At 45.6% G+C, this 19,800-nt stretch overlaps 2 protein-coding genes and 1 long non-coding RNA gene across 29 annotated transcripts in view; 1 reads left to right on the top strand and 2 right to left on the bottom strand.

Annotated features, from left to right (window-relative positions):
- Window positions 1-982: 982 nt before the first annotated feature.
- BLOC1S2 (biogenesis of lysosomal organelles complex 1 subunit 2) lies at window positions 983-7,881 on the bottom strand. Of its 2 annotated transcripts, none has more exons than XM_019724893.2 (5): window positions 7,731-7,881; window positions 7,229-7,345; window positions 4,004-4,123; window positions 3,175-3,279; window positions 983-1,456 (listed from the first exon to the last, which is right to left on the bottom strand). In XM_019724893.2, the coding sequence occupies exons 1-5, from the start codon at window positions 7,831-7,833 to the stop codon at window positions 1,425-1,427; spliced, it is 477 nt and encodes a 158-aa protein (XP_019580452.1). In that variant the 5' UTR covers window positions 7,834-7,881; the 3' UTR covers window positions 983-1,424. The 2 variants fall into 2 exon arrangements, with proteins under 2 accessions (XP_019580452.1, XP_019580453.1); XM_019724894.2 differs by having other exon boundaries at window positions 7,679-7,771.
- A 56-nt stretch (window positions 7,882-7,937) lies between these two features.
- On the top strand, window positions 7,938-19,241 carry LOC141572909 (uncharacterized). Of its 2 annotated transcripts, none has more exons than XR_012498461.1 (3): window positions 7,938-8,077; window positions 11,482-13,156; window positions 14,162-19,241. It is a non-coding gene; the product is annotated as an uncharacterized LOC141572909 (long non-coding RNA). The 2 variants fall into 2 exon arrangements; XR_012498460.1 differs by lacking the exon at window positions 7,938-8,077 and adding an exon at window positions 9,337-9,446.
- Window positions 8,970-19,800, bottom strand: part of PKD2L1 (polycystin 2 like 1, transient receptor potential cation channel) — a 73,432-nt gene continuing 62,601 nt past the window's right edge. For all 25 annotated transcript variants that reach the window (XM_074339198.1, XM_074339202.1, XM_074339208.1 and 22 more), the window contains 13 exons: window positions 17,608-17,735; window positions 16,909-17,162; window positions 15,687-15,911; window positions 15,298-15,526; window positions 14,479-14,649; window positions 14,115-14,296; window positions 13,681-13,801; window positions 12,739-12,837; window positions 12,466-12,587; window positions 11,467-11,593; window positions 10,574-10,692; window positions 10,200-10,323; window positions 8,970-9,902 (listed from right to left, as the gene is read on the bottom strand). In XM_074339198.1, coding sequence (XP_074195299.1) covers window positions 9,729-9,902; window positions 10,200-10,323; window positions 10,574-10,692; window positions 11,467-11,593; window positions 12,466-12,587; window positions 12,739-12,837; window positions 13,681-13,801; window positions 14,115-14,296; window positions 14,479-14,649; window positions 15,298-15,526; window positions 15,687-15,911; window positions 16,909-17,162; window positions 17,608-17,735 — 2,075 coding nt within the window. In that variant the 3' untranslated portion in view covers window positions 8,970-9,728. The remainder of the gene's footprint in view (window positions 9,903-10,199; window positions 10,324-10,573; window positions 10,693-11,466; window positions 11,594-12,465; window positions 12,588-12,738; window positions 12,838-13,680; window positions 13,802-14,114; window positions 14,297-14,478; window positions 14,650-15,297; window positions 15,527-15,686; window positions 15,912-16,908; window positions 17,163-17,607; window positions 17,736-19,800) is intronic.

The raw sequence follows: 19,800 nt of genomic DNA, 5'->3' as shown, positions 1-19,800 counted from the left end.
ATAGATCATATGTTAGGCTACAAAAACAAGTCTCAACCAGTTGAAGAAGATAGAAATTATGTCAACCATATTGGTATGAAACTGGAATTCAATCAACAGGAGGAAAACAGGAAAATTCACTAATACATAGAAATAAAACAACACACTCCTGAACAACCAATGGACCAAAAAAGAAATCAAAAGGAAAATAAATATCTTGAGACAAATGAAAATGGAAACACAACATACCAAAACCTATGGATGCAGCAAAGCAGTTCTAAGAGGAAAGTTTATGGCTATAAATGTCTGTAGTAAGAAAAATGAAAGATCTCAAATAAACAACCTAGCATTATACCTTAAGGAACTAGAAAAAGAACAAACTAAGCCCTAAGTTAGCAGGAGGCAGGAAATAATTAGAGCAGGATAAATGAAATAGTCCAGAGGAGCAGAGGATAAATGGTAGTTTGGAACAGATAGTGGGAAATGACAGAAACAGTTAAGAACTGTTTTGGAGATGGAATTGGGGACCTCAGGCACCTTCCTAAGAGCTAACACCCAACTTTGACTGCCTTTCAAACTAGACTGATCAGTCAGTATCTTCTAGTCACTGATATCTTTAGTCTGAAAGGAAGCAATCAGCTACCCAGGAGCCCCTCTGACCCTGCAGACACAAGTAGGAAGATATTTTATAAAATACTTTATGAGTGGCAGCCCTACCTCCCCACCTCACATAAACACACACATACATATCCTGTTTTTGTCTTTATCACATTTCCAAAAGGGAACATATGAAAAGATGTCATCCATCTCCACATATCTGACTCACACATAGAAGAGACAGGAGGGGCCCATAACATACACCAAGCTATCACAACACTCCTTTTACTGTTTCTGCTCAGTCTAGAAGACTCAGCCTGAAATTATTTTAAGATTTTCTATTATGTTACGGAAAAGTAAATTATGCAATGTTATGGAAAATAAATTACTGACATTCACAAGATGATAAAGAACAAGTTTGTTTTATTTTCTTTTTTTAATCTTGTTAGCAATACAGTAACATCATCAAGAGAAAAAACAACCATTTACACAGAAACTCAAAATCCAGCCACTTAAGAAAATATTGTAGAGAAAACAGGGCCTCTCATTTGATTTGACTGGCAAGCCCAGGTTTACCCTGAACTTTAAGAGATTCTTTGTGCTGAACGGATAATGAAGCATTCAAGTAAAAGGTAAGGGGTTATAAGTGTGAGTTTCTGAGGGATTCTGCCCCAAGAGAAGTGCAGGAGTAGCCACAGTCCTCTAGTTTACTCCAACGGTGAGATGTTTCTGGGATGGCCAGCACGGCTTCCTTTTGAGGAGTTTTAACATGTCTTTAGCCCCAAGATTCAGGTCTTTAAAATATTCTTCCACATTAAAAAAGACTTTGTTCCACAGGAATAAGTTTTTCATCGCTTCTCCAGCTTCTTGTACTTGGCTTCTGCCAGAGATAGAGGAAGGAAAAGTTGTATTTTTAAAAACTGGCTCTTACAAAGATACTTTTCCATTAGCATTTCCAAGCAAATTGAAAAATATCTAGGGGCTGCTGGATGGCTCAGTTGGTTAGAGCGTGAGCTCTGAGCAACCGGGTTGCTAGTTCGATTCCCACATGGGCCAGTGAACTGCACCCTCCACAACTACATTGAAGACAACAAGCTGCCACTGAGTCTCCAGAGGAGCGGCCGGATGGCTCAGTTGGTTAGAGCATGAGCTCTCAACAAGGTTGCAGTTTAATTCCCGCATGGGATGGTGGGCTGTGCCCCCTGCAATTAAGATTGAAAACGGCGACTGGACTTGGAGCTGAGCTGTGCCTTCCACAACTAGATTGAAGGACAACGACTTGGAGCTGATGGGCCCTGGAGAAACACACTGTTCCCCAATATTCCCCAATAAAAAAATTGAAAAAAAAAGTCTATTACACTTTTGGAAAGTGTATTAGCTTCAATCTCATCAGCTGGCCAAACTGTGTCCAAATTGTAGGTACACCATAAATGTCAGCTATCACATCAAATATCACTGACGTGCACAGCTTAAGGTAAGGAGTCAAACACACACACATAGAATAGAGAACCCAACACAAATTCGTTATGTTCTAACTTGTCAACAGCACCTGCTCAGACGGCTCCACCAGAGTAGAGCAGGTCGACTGCTGTTTGAGCCACCAGGAGCCTTACTAAGCACAGGAAATTGCCTCTTCAGGCACTGTCTCAGACACCCTCTGGGAGACAGCCTGGAACTCTCAGAAAGGATAAATGTATGTGTCACCTTTTATTTTCTTATCCCTACCCCTCACTCAAGAAAGGCAATTTTGAAAGATACAAAGGGATAACAGACCATCAAATAGGCCTCTTAATGTAATAGATTCACTTTTTTTAAAAAACCTTGAAAGCACTGGTATAATGCCTCTTACATAGGAAGGTTCACAGTGACTATTTAGTAAATTTAATTGTGGACAATGAAATTGTTAATTACCACCCATGTCAAATTTCAGTCTGCTACAAACCACTCTCTTGAAGTAGTCAACAATTGTCAATGATGAAAATAAAATAATCTGTAAATTATATCTAGGACAAAAACAACTTTGTTATTTTTAATCATGGATATTAAGAGCCACAGCCAGTTAGCAAGCCATCAACACTAAAAGTACCAGTTTCCTCCTTAAGGAAAAGTAATCCTTCAAGAAAACTCTTCATTGACTATTTTGTTTTTTAAGACATACGTATCTACATTATTAAAGATGCTTCAGCCTGCTGAACCACAATTACGAGTTTGAGCTTTGTATTCAAACAGGCTGTGGTTTGGAATACACCTCTCCCAGCTTTGTATCCTAACGCAAGTTATTTAACCCTTTCAACCTCAGTTTCCTCCTCTATAGAATGGGGATAAAAATCATGTACTTACCTCATAGATTATTAAGAGGATTAAAAAAAACATAATACAAGTAAGGCATAAAGAACAATGCCTGATATATTATTAAGTACCTAGGAAATGTTATTATTATTACTACTGCTACTAAAAGATTATTCTCACTAGATTTTTGTGAAGATTAAAAAAGATCATTGTAGGCACACCATAAATATTAACTATCATATCAGATAAGGTCAAACTGGTGGGTGGAGGGTACTCTTATTAAATCAAAAGAGAAATAAAAATGGTTACCCAGTTTTTTTGAATATGCATCCAACTTGTAGGCTGCCTGTTCAAGAGCTGCTACCTGCTCCTCAATTACATTGATCTGATCCAGATAAGGCTGCAGTTCAGCATCTGTAAGAACAAAGAGAAATCACATTTATATGGCCAACAAGTTATATAGAAAAAGAATGAGAAAGTAACAATATTGGTCTCTCTCCAGCTCTACCTAAGACACACTGGTGGGGTGACATGCTTCTGATCACTAGCAGGACAAATGTCTTAGAAGACAGTAGCTAGCTGATCAGGCAGGGCTGTGACCTAGACAAAGCACGTCTCTCATCCATTAATTTTGTCTCTTTTAAATTCCTTGCTCCTCAAGCAATCTTCCCATTGCTGGTTCCATTTCTTGGGTACTCCCAGACCAAGAAAGAGTGCCCCAGAGACAGGGAGCACAAACAGAAGTTAATGGAAAAACATATTCTACCAGTCTAAATCAGCATTTTCCATTTATAGATGTCTGGTTTTCGGTTTATACAGTAGTTCTTTATGGATTTCATTGTTAAATCAGGTCACTAGAATCTGGCCACCCTTTCTCTCCCCGATCCCTTACCAGAAATAAACTGATCAAATCAAGAATCAGAAGCATAAATAACCACACCACCAAAACATGCTACTCCTCAGAATGGAAGAAATTAACTTTGTAATTCACTTTTAGAAAATGAGCTCCCTGAGGACAGGGGCCATGGTCCTTCTCCTTCTCCACAGCCCCAAGCACAAGAGAACATTCATTACAAACATGTTTATAATTAAAAACTTAATACTTAAAACTCAATTAATTATAAAACTTAATACTTACACTTCTGGTTTAAGTCCTTTAAGTTTCTACTAATGTTTATAGCAATATCTTTCATTTCAAGGTATTTCAGGCTGGTTAGTTTATTCATATTTTCCAGGAGCTTATAGTCTTCGCTGGTGGCTTTAAAACAAACAGAACATGTGATGCCTTTAAGATTTGTCTTAAATCACTGGAATGTGGGATTATAGGCTAAATGGTAGTTCAAGGCAGGACCTAGAGAAAGGAGCAGGCCACTTTTGATCTATGACATTTCTACTCAGCCTGTGCACTCTGAATGTCTAAGTAGAAACTCAGGCAATAATCAGCAAGCTATTTAAACCAAATAAGATCCAGAAGCTTCAGGATCTGAGTTAGGAAGGGAAAGGATACACTCATGTCCTACGATAAAGGAGGTGAAATAGTCTTGGTATTTCTACAGTATGAAAACATGTAATTTGGGGGACTACACCATAAATATATATAAAATCAACTAGGACCTCACCACTTCTTAGTAACTCGTTTATTATTGTGTGATTCTGATTGCATTTTTTACATTGAGTTTTCCAAACCATCTGTCTGCTTCTCAGTTCCCTTCCCCATCCCTACTCAAAGCACATGCTTCTACGCCAATTTTCCCAAAAGCCAAACCCACTTACATAAGCTGCTTCAACCTTTCTGCCTCACTTCGAAACTTCTCTGTACCTTCATATCTTCCCCAGAGGTGGAAGTGCTCCTGTTCTTGCCAAGACAACGCCTCCTCCTGTGCTCTCCATCTCAAACTCTTCCACCTTTTCAGGGCGTCTCTTCAATCCTTTCTCTTGCATTTCCAATCTCTCTCTCCATCCTGGACCTTTCTGTCCATCTAAGAAATATATTCAGGTTTCTTTTAGACCAAAAGCACTCCCTCTATTCTGCTATACCTATGTCATTTGCTCAGGAAAGCAAAGGAGCTTCACTGCTAACACTTTTGAAAGAATAGCTTACACTTACTGCTTCATCTTCCTCACTATGCATTCATGTGAACCCTTGCAGTCTGGCTTGTGCCACCGCCATCCAGAGAAATTACATGCTCCCAGGTCATAAGTGCTCTCTTAAATACGAAATCCATAGCATTTTCTCAGTTACTTTCCCCCTGAATCTCTCTATAGTATCTGACACTATGTTCTCCCTTTCTCCATGAAATTCTCCCTTGGCAGCTATAGCATTGTATACTGTATTACACAGATTTCTAATCTCTTTCTAACTGCTCTTTTTAGGTTTCTATACCAGATTCTTTCTCATCCAACCTCCTTAACTATCAGTTCTCAATTTTCTTCAGCTCTGACACATAACTGACATTTACATGGGTGGTGCATTCCCATGGCATTCACAGGATGATTCCAGCTTCCTTTCAAACTCAAAAAAGCACTTAGGAAAGGAAGAACAGCACTTAGGAAAGGAAGGGGAAATTACAATCTGCTTAAAATTAATTTTATAATAAATAAATCATTTGGAAACCTAGGTATTTCAAGCACTGTTATTAAGAACAAATAAATTGCCCTATCCCGACATTCCCAGAGATTTTAGTCAAGGCCCTCCTATCTAGTTCTAACCTGTCCCTTGCCAATCTCATCCTGCATAGCCTCAGCTCACAGCACGATGCAGGTGACTCCCAAATCTGTTTCTCTTGTTCTGATCATTCTCTGAGCTCTGGACTCACATGTGAAAGTCACCTGAGTGTCTTGATAACAGTCACTTGCGTCCTGGTAATATCTAAAATCAGCCACACCAAAACCGAAAATATTATTTTCACACTGAACATGGTTCCTCTTTCCAACTTTCCTATTTTGATTGATGGCACCACCCAGGCTTACAACCTCAAACACATCTTAGGCTGCTCCCATCCCTCAATACCCGCTTTAGCCAGTCCTATAAATTCCACTTCTGTAATGTTCTTGCACCCATGTCCTCCTTTGCATTCCTTTTACCATCATTCTGTCACAGACCATCATTGCTTTTCATCTGAAATGTTGCTCATTTCTCTCTTCCATATCCATACTCACTACTATCAAATTATTGTCTTTAAAACAAGGGTCAGACAGCCCAGATCATGTAAATGAGTGAAGCAAGCCATATGTTTGTATATTAAACACATTAAGAGTATTCACTTCCCCAAAGAAATACGCTCTCTCCCACTTCTTGGAACATGTGGTCACCTTAGTCTATCATTTACTTTACAAATTTTGATACAGATGTTGATGCAGAAAATCATTTCTGTACCACTACTAAAAACACAACACTATAAGAATAGTGATAAATTGCATTGGACACCAGGTCCCAGTAAAAGGGAGAAAACAGGGAGCGGTGGGGACAAACTACATAGCACTAGCTCATTTAAAGGACAGTTGCTTGGCTCCAATCAATCATAGCCTCACAAGAATGGGGGACTAGTATTGCCAAATCTTTAGAATTTTTAAAGAGAAGACAAAAATCAAGATTTTGTTACTTGGTTTCTCTTGCTCAGAAATAATCAGACTGATAGAAACTCACAAGCCCTTTTTTTTTTTTTTTAATAGATTCTGGCTCCCAAATTTAGCTCACAGAACTTCCTGGGGAAGTGAAACAATATCAAAACTGCTTATGAGAGGCCACACTGGACGAGATTTCACTTTTTCGACCCTCTTCCATAGATCATGTGCTCACCTGGAAATACAACTCGGACCAAAAAAAATTAATCATGTCTTAAAGGGCAAGTCACCAAATCCTCAGACCAACCCTAAGAAGTCCCTAATTGGCAAGTCACTCTCCATTCCCCAATTCCATTTCTCTTCACACACCCCTCCCCAGTTAATACAGCTGCTTTAGCCAAACTGCTCACTGATACCACTTCACTCACTACTGGTTTCGTCCTTTGTGGTTAATCATTCCCTTCACAACCCTGCTCAAAATACACCTCCCCCAAGGAGGTATTTCTTGAATTCTTCTTTGCTTTGCCAGCGAGAGTCTACACTACAGAGGCCTGCAGAGTTGTATTTATTATTCTTATGTGTTTCTGAAAATAGCTGGTGAATTTCTCCAGGGAAGGAATGGGCCGCTTTCCTTTCCATTCACGACCTCCCCAAACTTCCAACAGGCATATTTCAGGGCAGGTGGGGTTAGGGAGGGAGCCGCAGACTGATGCTGCTGAAGCACTTCCCAGGTCTGCCTAAGCCAAGCCGCAGCTCCAGCAGTGGTGCACTACCCGAATGAACCCAGACCCCGCCTCACCCGTCAGTTCCCCCGTCAGGTAAGTTGCCATTTTGGAGAACATGTCCCGGCAGAGCTCAGTGATGTCAGCCTCAGCGGGCTCCTTTGCTTCCTCAGCTGTCTCCACGGCGGCATCGTCTGGATCAAAGGAGAATGACTAAATGTCCGGCCCCACACCGGGTCCTTAACCCAGCTACAGCATCCTACCGCCCCCCACCCCTCCACCTGTCCTCATTCGATCAACTCGGCTCCATTTTCCATGTGCCATCAATTCAAGTGCCTCACTTCGTCCTTGTCCTACCGGACACACCAACTGTGCTCCCTTGCACCCGAACCAGCTCCACCCGATTCCGCGGCCAAACAAACCACTCAGCCGCTTTGACAGGACAAACACTAAGGCACACGCGGGCACGCCCCTCCCTCCGACCTGCCCGCTCCAGCCAAGTGAGTCCCTGCATCCGGGGCCCCTACCCGGAGTCCCAAGCCTCCCTCTGGACACTTCATCCCCATCGACTCCGTGTACCTCGAACCGGCTCCTCCCGTTGGGTCGCGGGGACACTCTCGGTTGCCGCCGCCATGCTGGGCCCCGCGGTGCTTCCGGTTCTGGGATGCATGCGGATGCGCATGCGCACCGGAGTGCCCCCTCCTCCCTACCCCCCACGAGCCCTGGTTGGCAGCTCTGTCTCTCCGCTAAGTCATGCCTCACAATAATGAGTAATAAAATGTAAGCAAGAAGTCGACATTGAAGCTAAGAAAGGCTATCCTGAGTCGATCCACTGTCAACAGTCGTGACATCTGGAAATGAGGATGCGCTCATTCCTGCGGCCACTCCCTGGAGGCGTCACTAGTAAGACTCACGACCTCTCAGCGGTTAGTAGAGCTCCGGGTGGCCTGCTCACCAAAGTCTCTGCAGACAGGTTATCCCCGCCCCAGAGACTCCGCACCCAGGCTGGTATTAGTTGCTGAAGACTGCTCAGGGAATCCATGCTTTTGAAAGTAGTCTCAGACTTAGAGAAACGGTCAGGCATTGATCCCTGAGCTGAAATACTCTCCCTTCCAATGGCCTGGATTAACACCAACGCATTGACACCCCTCACCCCCTTTTTTAAAGCTGCAGGCTGGCACCTACTTCTCTTCCGTTGATTGGGCCTTTCTATAAGAAAGCTTAGATCATAACTTTTTTAGGGCTTAGGATGCGATCTGGTTATCGTAATTTTATTGGGCTGTTTCACAAGTCTACCTATATGGAGTGTACTTGATGGGATAGGAGAACAGGGGGGTGGGAGGGAACAGATTAGAAAAAGTGACTGGGAGCAATGGAAGATGCAAAATGAGGGACAAAGGTTACAGGGGAAGGGAAAAGGGGTATATATATAACAGGTATTGGGATGCAGACCTATACAGCCAAAACCTTGTTGTAGGAATTTTTGGTCTTATCCCTGGTTTTCCTTCACACACACACACCAGCTACCCCAGAGTAAAGGATACCTTACTCTCCTCACCCTGAGGACGGACCAGGTCTCCCTAGGTAGCTTTCTCCAACCTCCGATGGTACAATCATAGTGCCCATCCATTCAAACCATTTCTATGAGCCAGAGTTCTTACTTCAGGACTCCTGGGGCAGCCCAGCTCCTTCACATTGTCGCTGCTTGCCCTCTAGACCTCCCAGCGGGGATGAGCTTTCCCTAGCCCAAGCACAAGGATGGCTCACCGTTCCACATCTCCTCTTTCCCTTACAATCCCAGAAGCAAATGCAAAGTCCTGATTTTCCCAAGGATTTTTATTGATAGTCACCAGGGAAACCACATTGTCCTATGGAAGAATAGAGTCCGAGCCAAACACATTTTGGTCCAAAGACCTCTGAATCCTGAGGTCATTTCTTTGCCTGATTCTCCTCAAGCTCCATCTTCATCTTGGTTTACAGCCCCCTCAGTTCCCAGTGTTCAGCAGAATGTCAGGAGCAGGCTCCTCCACTGAGCCTTCATGAACTTTGCCCCAGGAGGCTGGCGAGGTTGTCAGGCTGACTCCTCTGCAACTTTGTAATCTCCCCATGTGAGAAAGTCTCCTTTCCTGTATGGTTTCCCCTTGTCTTCTACAGGGAAACTATGGGGAAGACAAGGACCCCACAGGTGCTAGCAGCAGATCTCTAGATGCACAAAGGATAGAATTCACGGGAAAGTAGGAAGACATCTCGATACTCTCTTGGCTTCCACTTTTTTCACAAATCATGGCTATCCAGGTGCTTAAAGAAAGTCATTACCCTCCCTTCCTTTATTCTGTTTGTTATTGACCTTTTTTTTTTTTTTTTTTTTTCAATTACTGCAAGTAGAGATTGGAGCACAGGTAGTGAGAGGCCCAGTGGGAAATGTTATTTCACAGAGCTGCACGGCTACATAGCTGCACACAGAAACACTGAGTTACAAGCCGAAGCATGATGCCCAGCTACCTACAGAAATATTGGCTCAAAAGGCCAAACACAGGGTGGGACTTGGCAGCAGCAGTGGTGGTGGGAACTACTGTCCTAGAAGTGGAGCACATGTGCAGAGAGGGCCTCTGGGGAGGTAGTGAGAGAGGCATCTGCTGTCTGGTGCTTTAGGACCCCTCCCCCACCACTCTCCGGCCCACCCTGGACTCCCCAGGGGACCGGAGTCACAGCTGAAGCTGGCTGTAGGTGCTCCCAAATGCCTTGATGCCCCTGTTGGAAGAAAAAGGGACAAGTCATTAGAGAGAGGACTTTGTGTCCCACTTTCCTTTATCCGGATCTGATTCAGACCATCTCCTAGACGCCAAGGGAGCCCTCAGGCCAGAGCAATCACCTTTAGGCCTTCCCTCTACCCTGCCTCCTCTGATACACTGACTACTATGAAGAACATGTTGCTGCAAGAGCCTGAGAACAGGTTTCAAATTTTGTTTTGCCTCCACCAACTGAGTAGAACAGATGGTAGAGTTCATCTGTGGGGCGCCAAGAGGATCGAGGTAAGGGGCCACTCACCATGCCTGGGGAGGGAGCCAGCTGCCCCTTCCTCTCCAGCATCTTTAGCTTTGAGCCCACAGCATCAACCTGGGACATGACTCCTTCTAGGACAGTCTCCAGCTGCAGAACTCTCTTTGTGAGCCTGTGTAGGATTTGAGAGAGATCGAGGGAGCAGAAATATGTGTCTAGGGAGCTGGGTGTCTATAGGGGGAAGGGGGACAGAACAATATGTGTCTGGATAGGAGCAAGGAAGGTAAGCCGAGCCTTGTAGGGAGAATTAAAGGGGACAGAGGTTCTCCCTGGGCTAGGACAGGGGATTCGAAGGTTGTAGAAAGAAGCTCAAGGTAGGATATTATAAAGACAGTCAGCCCTGGGCCCCTGACTGCACATACATGTAGAATTCTTCTCCTGAAACCCAGCCACTGGCTCTGGCAGCCTCTGGATGCGACTCGCCTGGTCGATTCCTCACAACAGACCGACCCAAGTTCTCAATCTCAGTGTTGAGGGCCACCTGATCAGAAAGTCAGAGGTCAGAGAGGAGAAGATGACTCTGAGAAGCCATCAGTTCCTGTTCCATCACCTGTTCTAATGGGCTCTCAGGACCAGGCTGTGGGCTCCACTTCTTGCTAGTCCCCTTCCCTCTCAAACTCTGGAGATAATGGGATCGGAGTGACAGTGCTGACACAAAGCTGGCCCAACCTCTGGGAGGGAATCACCACCCAAAGAAACAAGACACGAGCTCCTGGAGGCCTTGATTGATGGGTTCACTAAAAGCCAACTCAGCTTGGGAGAGAAGGGACAGTACCCGAATTCCTCACATTGCCCCTCCTGCCCTTGACTTTTTGGTCTACACTAGATAGGAATGAAGCAGGCATAATAGGGGCGGCTGAGGATCAGAGTTTCAAAATCGCAAGGAGAAGGCAAGTCCTCAGGCAGAACTGTCCGATTCTTGGGCAATTGGTCTTTTCCCCCTAAGACTGTGTTTCTCAACCTTGCTATGCATTGGAATCACCTGGGGAGTTTTAAAAAGTACTGACGTCTGGGCCCCCCAACTCCCCCCACCCAAAAGATTCTGGTCGAGGGTGTGTGGTCTGACTATGTGGATCTTTAAAAGCTTCCAGGGTATTCTAATATGTAGCAACTTGAGAACCACTATTCTAGAGCGCTCTTTCCTGCCCATCTATCAGAGGGTTTTCAGTTTGTGTTTGTGTTCTGGGCATGTTGACAGGGAAGGGAGGGTAAGCAATTTCCTTACACTCCCTCTCCAGCAACCAGCTGGGCTCACCCTCTCCTCCTCCAGGTCCTGTCGCATTTGTTCCTGCTCCTTCTCATCCAGGACGCGATTCCCATCTCGGTCAAACTTGGTGAAGGCAGCTGTGAGCTCAGTGATCTCACGCTCTGCATGCCCCAGTCTGAGGAGAACAGGATAATGAAATGACTTCTGACATGCCATTGCTGTGCTCTCTCGATTATGGACTCCCCACTCTTTTTGCCAGACTCTGGCAAGACAATTTCACTCTGGGACCACATGGGAAAGCGAGGATTTCCAAGGTTTAGCAATTTTACCCCCAAGAAATCTCTTTGCCTCTAAATAACCTGTCCCCCACCACCCTCAGCTTCCACTTTATGCCCTACCCCTGAAATCTATCCTCTATAATGCAACTAGAGTTGATTAAACTTTCTAAAGTGCAGGTCTAAATATACCCTTTCCCTGCTTAAAATCCCTTCTGGCCACCCTACTCTTTGGTAGAGCAGTGGTGTTTGAGGCTTTTCCAATATGACACTTTCCCGTTTCTCTGGCCTCATCTCTTGCTATGCCTCACCTTTCATTAGATACTTTAGCAATGATCAATTACTCACTACTCTGTGCCTGGCCTACAGCTGGTACTCACAATACACATGTTCAGTGTTTGTTAATATGTTTACTGGGAAGAAGGGAGAGAATGGCTAAAGGAATAGACCAGTACTTGTGGGGGAAAATAGAACCAAGATCAGAGTTTTGTGGGCGTAAGGGATGTATACAATGATTAGGGAATTATATTATTACTTTAGCCCTAAGAGTTGGTTCAATAAGGTCCAGATACAGAACATAGTCAGAGACCTTTAAACCAAGGGCACAATTCTGAAGGTCAGGATCAGAGACCTATAGGCCAAAGTCAAAGGCCGATTAATCAAGGTCAGAGGTCCATAGGCCAAGATCAGAGGCTTATAGGCTAAGCATGTATCACTGAGGGTCAAAGATTTATAACGAATGTTCGAGAAAATTGGATTCCTGATTGCTCACTCCTTCAAGGTGTTGGTGAAATCCTCGAACTGGATCTCCTGCTCCCCACCCTGTAGGACCTTCTGCACATCCGAAACCTGCTCCTTTCTCAGACGCAGCCTCAGTAGGGTCTTGTTGTAGCTCTAGAAGAGGAAAGTAAACAGGCACCAGTTCCTACATCATCCCTTGCTCCCACCCCCACTGACAAGATGCCAGGCTTCCAGGGATTAGGTGAAGGCACACAAGAGCACAGACCTCTCTGCAGAGGTGCAGCTCAAGGAATTAAGTAGTTACTTGTTTCAGGAGGTCAGAAAGCTGCAGCTCATCCTTCTGTCCAGCCAACTCTTCCTTGACCTCTGAATATGTGTCATTGATGATGGCCAGGAACATATTCTGAAGGATAAGGCAGGGACACAGGTCCTCACCCCCAACCCCACTAACAGCATTGAGCCCACTGACCCTATTAATGTCCTAGACATGTGTTGTAAAGGGGCCAATGCTTTCAACCTCAGCTCTGCAGCCCACTAACCCCTGCATCTCAGGGTCCCCAGCGGCTTTCAGCACAGTGCTTTTCGGGATGGATCATGCTCCGTCATCAACCTGGTGTCCTCACTCAATTGCTGCAGTAAACTGACCAGAAAGATGCTCCAACATGCCACAGAACCCCTCCATATAAGGGCCCACGAAGCACTGAAGTCAGAGAATTTTCAAGGTGAGAATATAAGTGTGCTCTCTTTTATCTACCCTCGATCCATATCTGTATCCCCATCCATTGATCAAATAAAGAAACCTGCTGGCTTTGTTAATAAATATCAAACCCAGATTTCTCAGGTTGTCACGGAGAGAGAACAAATACAAAGCAGTGGTGGTAGAAATAGCCCGAGATCCCCAGAAAAGGGGGGTCTTGGAGAATAGGCATAAAAGCCTCCAGGTGCATCCACTTCTCTTGAGGCATTTTTCTCTCCCTTTCCATCCTTGGGGGATAAGGGTTTGCGTTTAGTGAGGGAGCCGGCAGATTCCTTACACTGTGCAAATGAGCTGACTGCTGACCACACCGACCAACCACCTTAGCCAGCTCTCAGAAGATCCCGCCTCACAGACTCCCTATTCTTGATTTGAGAAACCCATAATAATCCTGAATGCAGAACATGGAGGGGTATCACAACTCCACCCTGCAGACCCTCTACACCTCTTGCCCTCAGGTTCCCACTCCCCACCTCTCACAAGGACCCTCACCAGTAGCACAAAGAAGACGAAGAAGACGTAGGTGACAAAGTAGGCAGGTCCCAGGATGCGGTTGGCATTGTCAATAGCATTGTAATCAAAGTCCCCAAGGATGATCCGGAACTGAGTGAAACTGAGAGACCAGGGACTGGGCTTCAACCAGCGCCTGACCATAACACAGACCCCAGTCCACACCCCATCCCACTTTCCTAACGACTGCTCTTCCACGAGCTCACAGACCCCACCCTGCACCTCCGACCCAATCTGAGAGAGGCAGTGAGGTGCACAGATACTTGAGCACATGCGCCAAGGCCTCCAGAGACTCTCACAGATGCTTTAAGCACAGACATACCCACACGCATATCCCCAGCTTCCCCAAGGATACATCCACCCACAGAGCTGGAGGGAGAGGGGCCAGGGAGGAGTGAAGGGGGCAGGACACACACATGCATTTGATGAAAGTGCTAAAGTTTTCCACTTGGGTCCCGAACAGCAGGTAGCCGAGCTGGGCGTAGGCGAAAAAAACGATGAAGAACATGACAGCGAAGCCCAGGATGTCCTTGGCGCAGCGGGCCAGCGTGGAGGAGAGCTGGGTCATGGTTTTGTTGAAGCTGATGTACTTGAATATCTGGAAGGACCATGTTGAACCAAGCGATTAAGGAAGAAAAGAGAAAAGCTTTGAACAGTCCACTCTGGGGGGCTACAGGGACCGCAGGAGTAGCTGAACCAGACAAGGAAAATAAGACGAGCATCGAGGAAGGGAGCATTGAGCGCCCTGAGGCAGGACTGAAGAGAGGAGTCCCAGGGTACCTTGATCCAGGCAAAGAAGAGGTTGACAGCGTTCATGTTGTTGTACTGTGTCTGCCAGAAGGCGAGGAACTCGAAGTCGGCGTACATGTTTGGCTGCTGCAGGAGCTTCCCCATCAGCCGATTCACCTCGAGAGTGCGGAATATGTGGAAGCCCACAGCCACAATGGAGAGCTGTCATCGCAAGTTGGGGGTGTCAGAAGTTAGGGGGATCTCAAGGGAAGTTCAACAATGAAGTCACAGAGGGAAGTAAGACAGGTGGGGAGAAAAAACCCTCTGCTGCTGAGTTGTTGGCTATCTCAGGTTCAAATGGAACTGGACAGGATGAGTGGCCAATGTCTTACAGCCCAGGAGAAGGCTCGGGCCAGTGTAAAAAATTTACAACCCATGTGGGTTGTAAAGGGCCACAGAGAACTGGAGTTAAGTGACTTTATTTCCCCCGCCACTTCCCAGCCTTGGTCATGAAATTAATGCGTCCTGTTAATAGGAAGGAGACAAAGATGAAGAGGCAGAATATTTTAATAGAAAAGGCAGGAGTTTTAATGGGACAGGTCATAAAGGCAGGAGACAGAAGAGGAACAGCATTTCGAATGCATAAAGAAAGAGCAGGGCCTGCAGCACAGACTGGAGGGAGTGGGGGTGTGGCCTTCCCAGGGCTGAGCCAGGGGCACATCAGCCTCTTGCTTTGGGAGCTGTTACCCAGGGATTTGTCCAGAAGTCCTAAGGAGGACATGGGACGTCAACAGGAAGAACTCGGAGCCCCTACCAGGGTGGATGCCCCTTCTCCCAATATGTCCCAAGTCCAAGATATTTGTCCCTCACCAAGATGACCACCAGGTCCAGAATATTCCAGATGCTGCTGAGGTAGCGAAGCCGGTGGATGTGCAGCTCCAGGATCTCCTCCACCACATAGTAGAAGATGAAGATGCAGAAGATGATCTCACAGCCAACGATAAAGAAGTCCCAGTTGCTGACGTAGCGGATCAGCTTAACCGTGCGGATTTGCCAGGATGGGATGGCACCTCCGGTAGCTGGAAACTCCACCACCAGTCTGTAGGGGGAAGGGGAGAGGTCCGGGGGGGCTGGGACAGTTCCTCCCATCCCCACCCCCACCCCCACCACCGGGTACATGTTTAGGGGAGGGTCTCAAGCAGAGGAAAAAGGAACCAGGAACCGCGGATGGAGGGATGCCGTAGGGAAAGAGGACCTACCTCAGAACACAGAAAAGATTGATGTTGGCATTGTAGACTGAGAAGTCGATGAAGACCACCCGAGTGCCCCTGTCTAGCCACAGGCCCTCCTGAAGGTCCCGGAGAGCTTCTGCGCTGCCCTGTCGGGATCCCGGAAGGTCCAGGTAGTAGCCCCCTCCACTGTAGCTTGTGAGCTGACCCCAGTGAGAGGAGCCCCCCAGCTCATCCTGGGAGTGGTATGTCCACCTGCCAAGAAAGAAGCCATCTGATCAGAGGTCTGACCCAAACGAAAGCTGATCTCCCAAGGCAATGGCAATACTTAATGATTGCCTGGGCTTTACAGTTTCACAGAGATTATATATGCGTATCATGCATATGTGTATTTCACACATAGTATCTTGTCTGATACTAACAACTGTTTGAGAACTGAGGGGAAACATTATCTACATTTTCTAAGTGAGGAAACTAAGACTCAGAGATGTCTGAGATTATTTGGCTACTTAGTGGCAGCACTGAAACGCAATTTCCTTTCACCTCTCTGGTGGTCTAGTGGTTAGGATTCAGCGCTCTCAAATGTAAATCTCCTAATTTTTCACGATGTCACCCAAGACTATGAATGACAAACCCAAGCCCCATTTTCGACCCCAGCCTGGGTAGTTCCAATAAGGGGAACGCCTATTCCATACGATCCAGTCAAACCCCTTTCTGCTCCTAGGGCTGTGCACTCCATGGTTCTTTACTCTGTCCACAAACTTTCCCCCCCTGGAACCTTAGTTCCTCCCCCTTCTTTTCAGTCCTATCCATGCTTTCCCCCCTTTCTTCCCTAATTCCTCATCCATACTCAGTTCCAAAGGTCAGACTCTTCCAACCATGACACATGTGGCAGTGTCATCCATTCTCCATGTCCCCAAGGGACTTCTGGACAAGAAAGGATGCTTTCTCTGGCAGAAGTGCCTCCAGAGTAGGGCAAAGGTGGCCATGACCTGTGTGTAAACAAGTCCAGAGGCTATGGCTCTATCTGCTAATGCACCTTCTTTGTTCCTGAGTGATCCAGACCAAGGTCTCCCAACAATCACAGTTGGGACTCAGAGAGATGCCCCCACCCCATTTCCCCTGAGTACCCCCAAGGCTCTACCTCTACCTCTCCCCTTAAGGCTCAGTGGAAGTGGTTCCTAAACCTTGGTGGGATGGTGTCAGGTTCAGAGGGGCAAGCCCTGTGACATTGGCAGGGGGACTCACTCACGCTGTGCCATTGAGGGGCCCAAAGGGGAGCTGCTCTTCCTTGTCCGGAGAGTAGACGTCATAGCAGCTCGAAATGTCCTCGCGGAAGTCCTCATGCACCACACAGGAGTCATTGCGGACCCTCAGCTGCCGCAGCCTCGGAACCCCCAGAAGCAGGTTCTCATAGTAGATGAAGGAGTGGGAGCCACGGCCCAGGCTCTGGTTGTTGTACCATTTGGTCCAATACAGACTGTCCAGTAAGGGGCCCTGGGCAAACTAGACCACAAGCTGGGTTGGGCCTAACTCAGCCTCATGCCGATCCCTACCCTCAGAATGACTTTTGCCCTCACTCCTTGACACCACAGCTTATCTCCAGTCTGTTTCTGTTGGACTCCTCAGCTAATACATGAACCCTGACCAGATCTTGACCTGATGTGGGCTTCCTCTTTATGTAAAGTGCGTTTAGAAGTTCAGCCTTACCTCTGACTCCCAATGCTAGTCTTCACTACTGGCTTGACTCCCTGATCTCTCACCTACCTCCAACTTACCTCTAGCCTGACCCATTAATTCTTGCCTGACCCTTTGACTCATCCTATTCCTGGAATGGCCTTGCCTCTGCATGTGGCCTGATCCACTGTCTGATATCCCTGAACCCTGGCCTGTGGCCTCAGCCTTCAGGCCATTGAGAAGGGGGGGGGGGTAGAAGTGATGTCATACTCACATCCCAGAAGTCCACCATGCTGCTGATGGCCTGGAAGGAGACTCCGGTGTCTGACGGGGTATGTAAGAAGAGCTCAGACATCACTTTGGTGTAGTAATAGGCACTGGAGCTTGTCATTCCATAGGTCACTAAAAACCAACCCAAGAGGCTGTGTCCTGCTCAATGTTCCCATCTCCATTCTCCAGAAAAAATAAACAAACAAACAAAAAACACCCCAGGAAATCCCATTGCTGTGGGGCCAGACTTGCTACCTAGATAGAAGCTCATCAAACCCACCCCCTAGAATTGGCTGGGAGGCTGATGGTGGCATTGGGGAAACCAGGGACTACATGAAGGAAGATTTGTTGCTACAAGATCACCCCACCTCTTCCCTCCCATACTCACCTTAGAAAGACTGAATACCACTCAGTAATTGTGTCTTGACATTGTCATTCTGAAAATTCACTTTCCTGAACCAGCTTAACGTCCTACTTCTCACTCCCCAGAGTCAAGAAATTTCCACCTTCTCCATCAGTTAGTGCTTCCTTGTATTTGTCTTATATTTATGCCCCTGGGAAAGTGCCTCCAAATTTTAGAGGACTCCAAAGCCTTGGCCAAACACCTTACAATAGAGATGTGGTCTCCTGGACCCTGGAGTCACTAACTGTGCAGCCGTGGGAGGAGGAGGTAGGCATGGTAACTCTGGCCCCGGGTACATCCTGATGGGCACAGTTGTCTCCTGAGAGAAGCATCCCCACATCAAAAAGACCTGGCCCTTGCCCTGAGGAACTGGATCTCCCTCAACTACCCTAACACCCAGTCTAAGGTAGAGCTGTCAGCGTTTTCTGGTTAAAAGGCAGAATTTGAAGAGTATGAGCCATTTACTTTACAGATTGTCCCTCAACCGAGATTTATCTGATGTCTCCTTGTGCTTAAATTCAGGTTATGCATTTTGGCAAGGAATACCAAAGGCGTATATTATCTAATGTTACCGTTGATCCCTGTTAAGGTGGTGTCTTCCAGCTGTCTTCAATGTAAAATTATTATTTTCCTCTTTGTAATTAATACATATTTTGTGGAGAAATACTTTGAGACTATGTAAATATCCTGTTACTCATCAATCTTTCACCGACTAGTTTTAGCATCCATTGATGACTTTTGCCTGATTATTACTATTATGGTTGTCAAGTTGTGATTTTCTCATTCTACCATCCCTTCTGCATTTATTAGTTGGCACTCTCTTCAGGAAAAGCTTTTGCTTCTTTCTCATTTGTGTATTCACTTGTGTATGTCAGTACAAACGTATGGATTCTTGTTTTTTCTTATAGTTTATAATTTGTTAATATTATGATTTATTTTGTTACTCAACATTTTATCTAAATCATTAAAGACAAAGAAAGACTAAAGAATTGTTCTAGATTAAAAGAGATTAAAGAAACATGAAAACTAAATGCAATAGGTACATTTAATTGGGATTATATCCTGGACCATAATATTTTTCTTTTACTATAAAAGCTATTAGTGGAATAATGAGTGAAATTATAATAAGCTCTGTTCATTAGATAAAGTACTGGGACAATGAAAATTTTCTGACTTTGATAAGAGAACATCCTTGTTTTTAGAAAATACACATTAAAGTATTTAGGAGTAATGGGGCATTGTGTCTGCAATTTACTCTCAAACAGTGTGTGTCTGTGTGTGTGTGTGTGTGTGTGTGTGTGTGTGTCTGTGTGTGTAGAAAGAAAGAGAGAAAGAGGGAAAGTTAGAGAGAGGGAGGGAGAGAGAGGGAGAGAGAAAGAGGGAGAATAATAAAGGAAAAGCAAGCATAGTAAAATGTTTATATTTGGGAAATCTGGATGAATGTTTATAAGAATTCTTTGTATTACTCTTGCAACTTTTCTGTAAGTCTGTATTTACATCAAAAAAGTTTAAGTAGGGTTTCTCAGCCTCTTATGATCAACTCCCTTTAAGAATGTTTCTTTTCAAGCTTGGGCCATATTTTCTCCCATCACCCCATCTGGAAAAGAAATGGCTCGGGTGGACTGGAGCTCATCCATACTCGTGGAGGGAAGAGGGGCTAGTATGGTCCCAGATTACACACAAGCAGCATCATACTTTTCCAGGGGGAAAATTAACAAAGAAGGAAGCATTATTATTTCACATTCCTCCATTCCACTCTATTAAGTCCAAGAAACGACTTTACTTTTCTCTAAC

This window comes from Rhinolophus sinicus, linkage group LG07 (assembly GCF_036562045.2).
Source record: "Rhinolophus sinicus isolate RSC01 linkage group LG07, ASM3656204v1, whole genome shotgun sequence".
NCBI lineage: Eukaryota > Metazoa > Chordata > Mammalia > Chiroptera > Rhinolophidae > Rhinolophus > Rhinolophus sinicus.
Note: the sequence above shows the minus strand (reverse complement) of the source record. Positions and strands in the feature narration are given on the sequence as shown.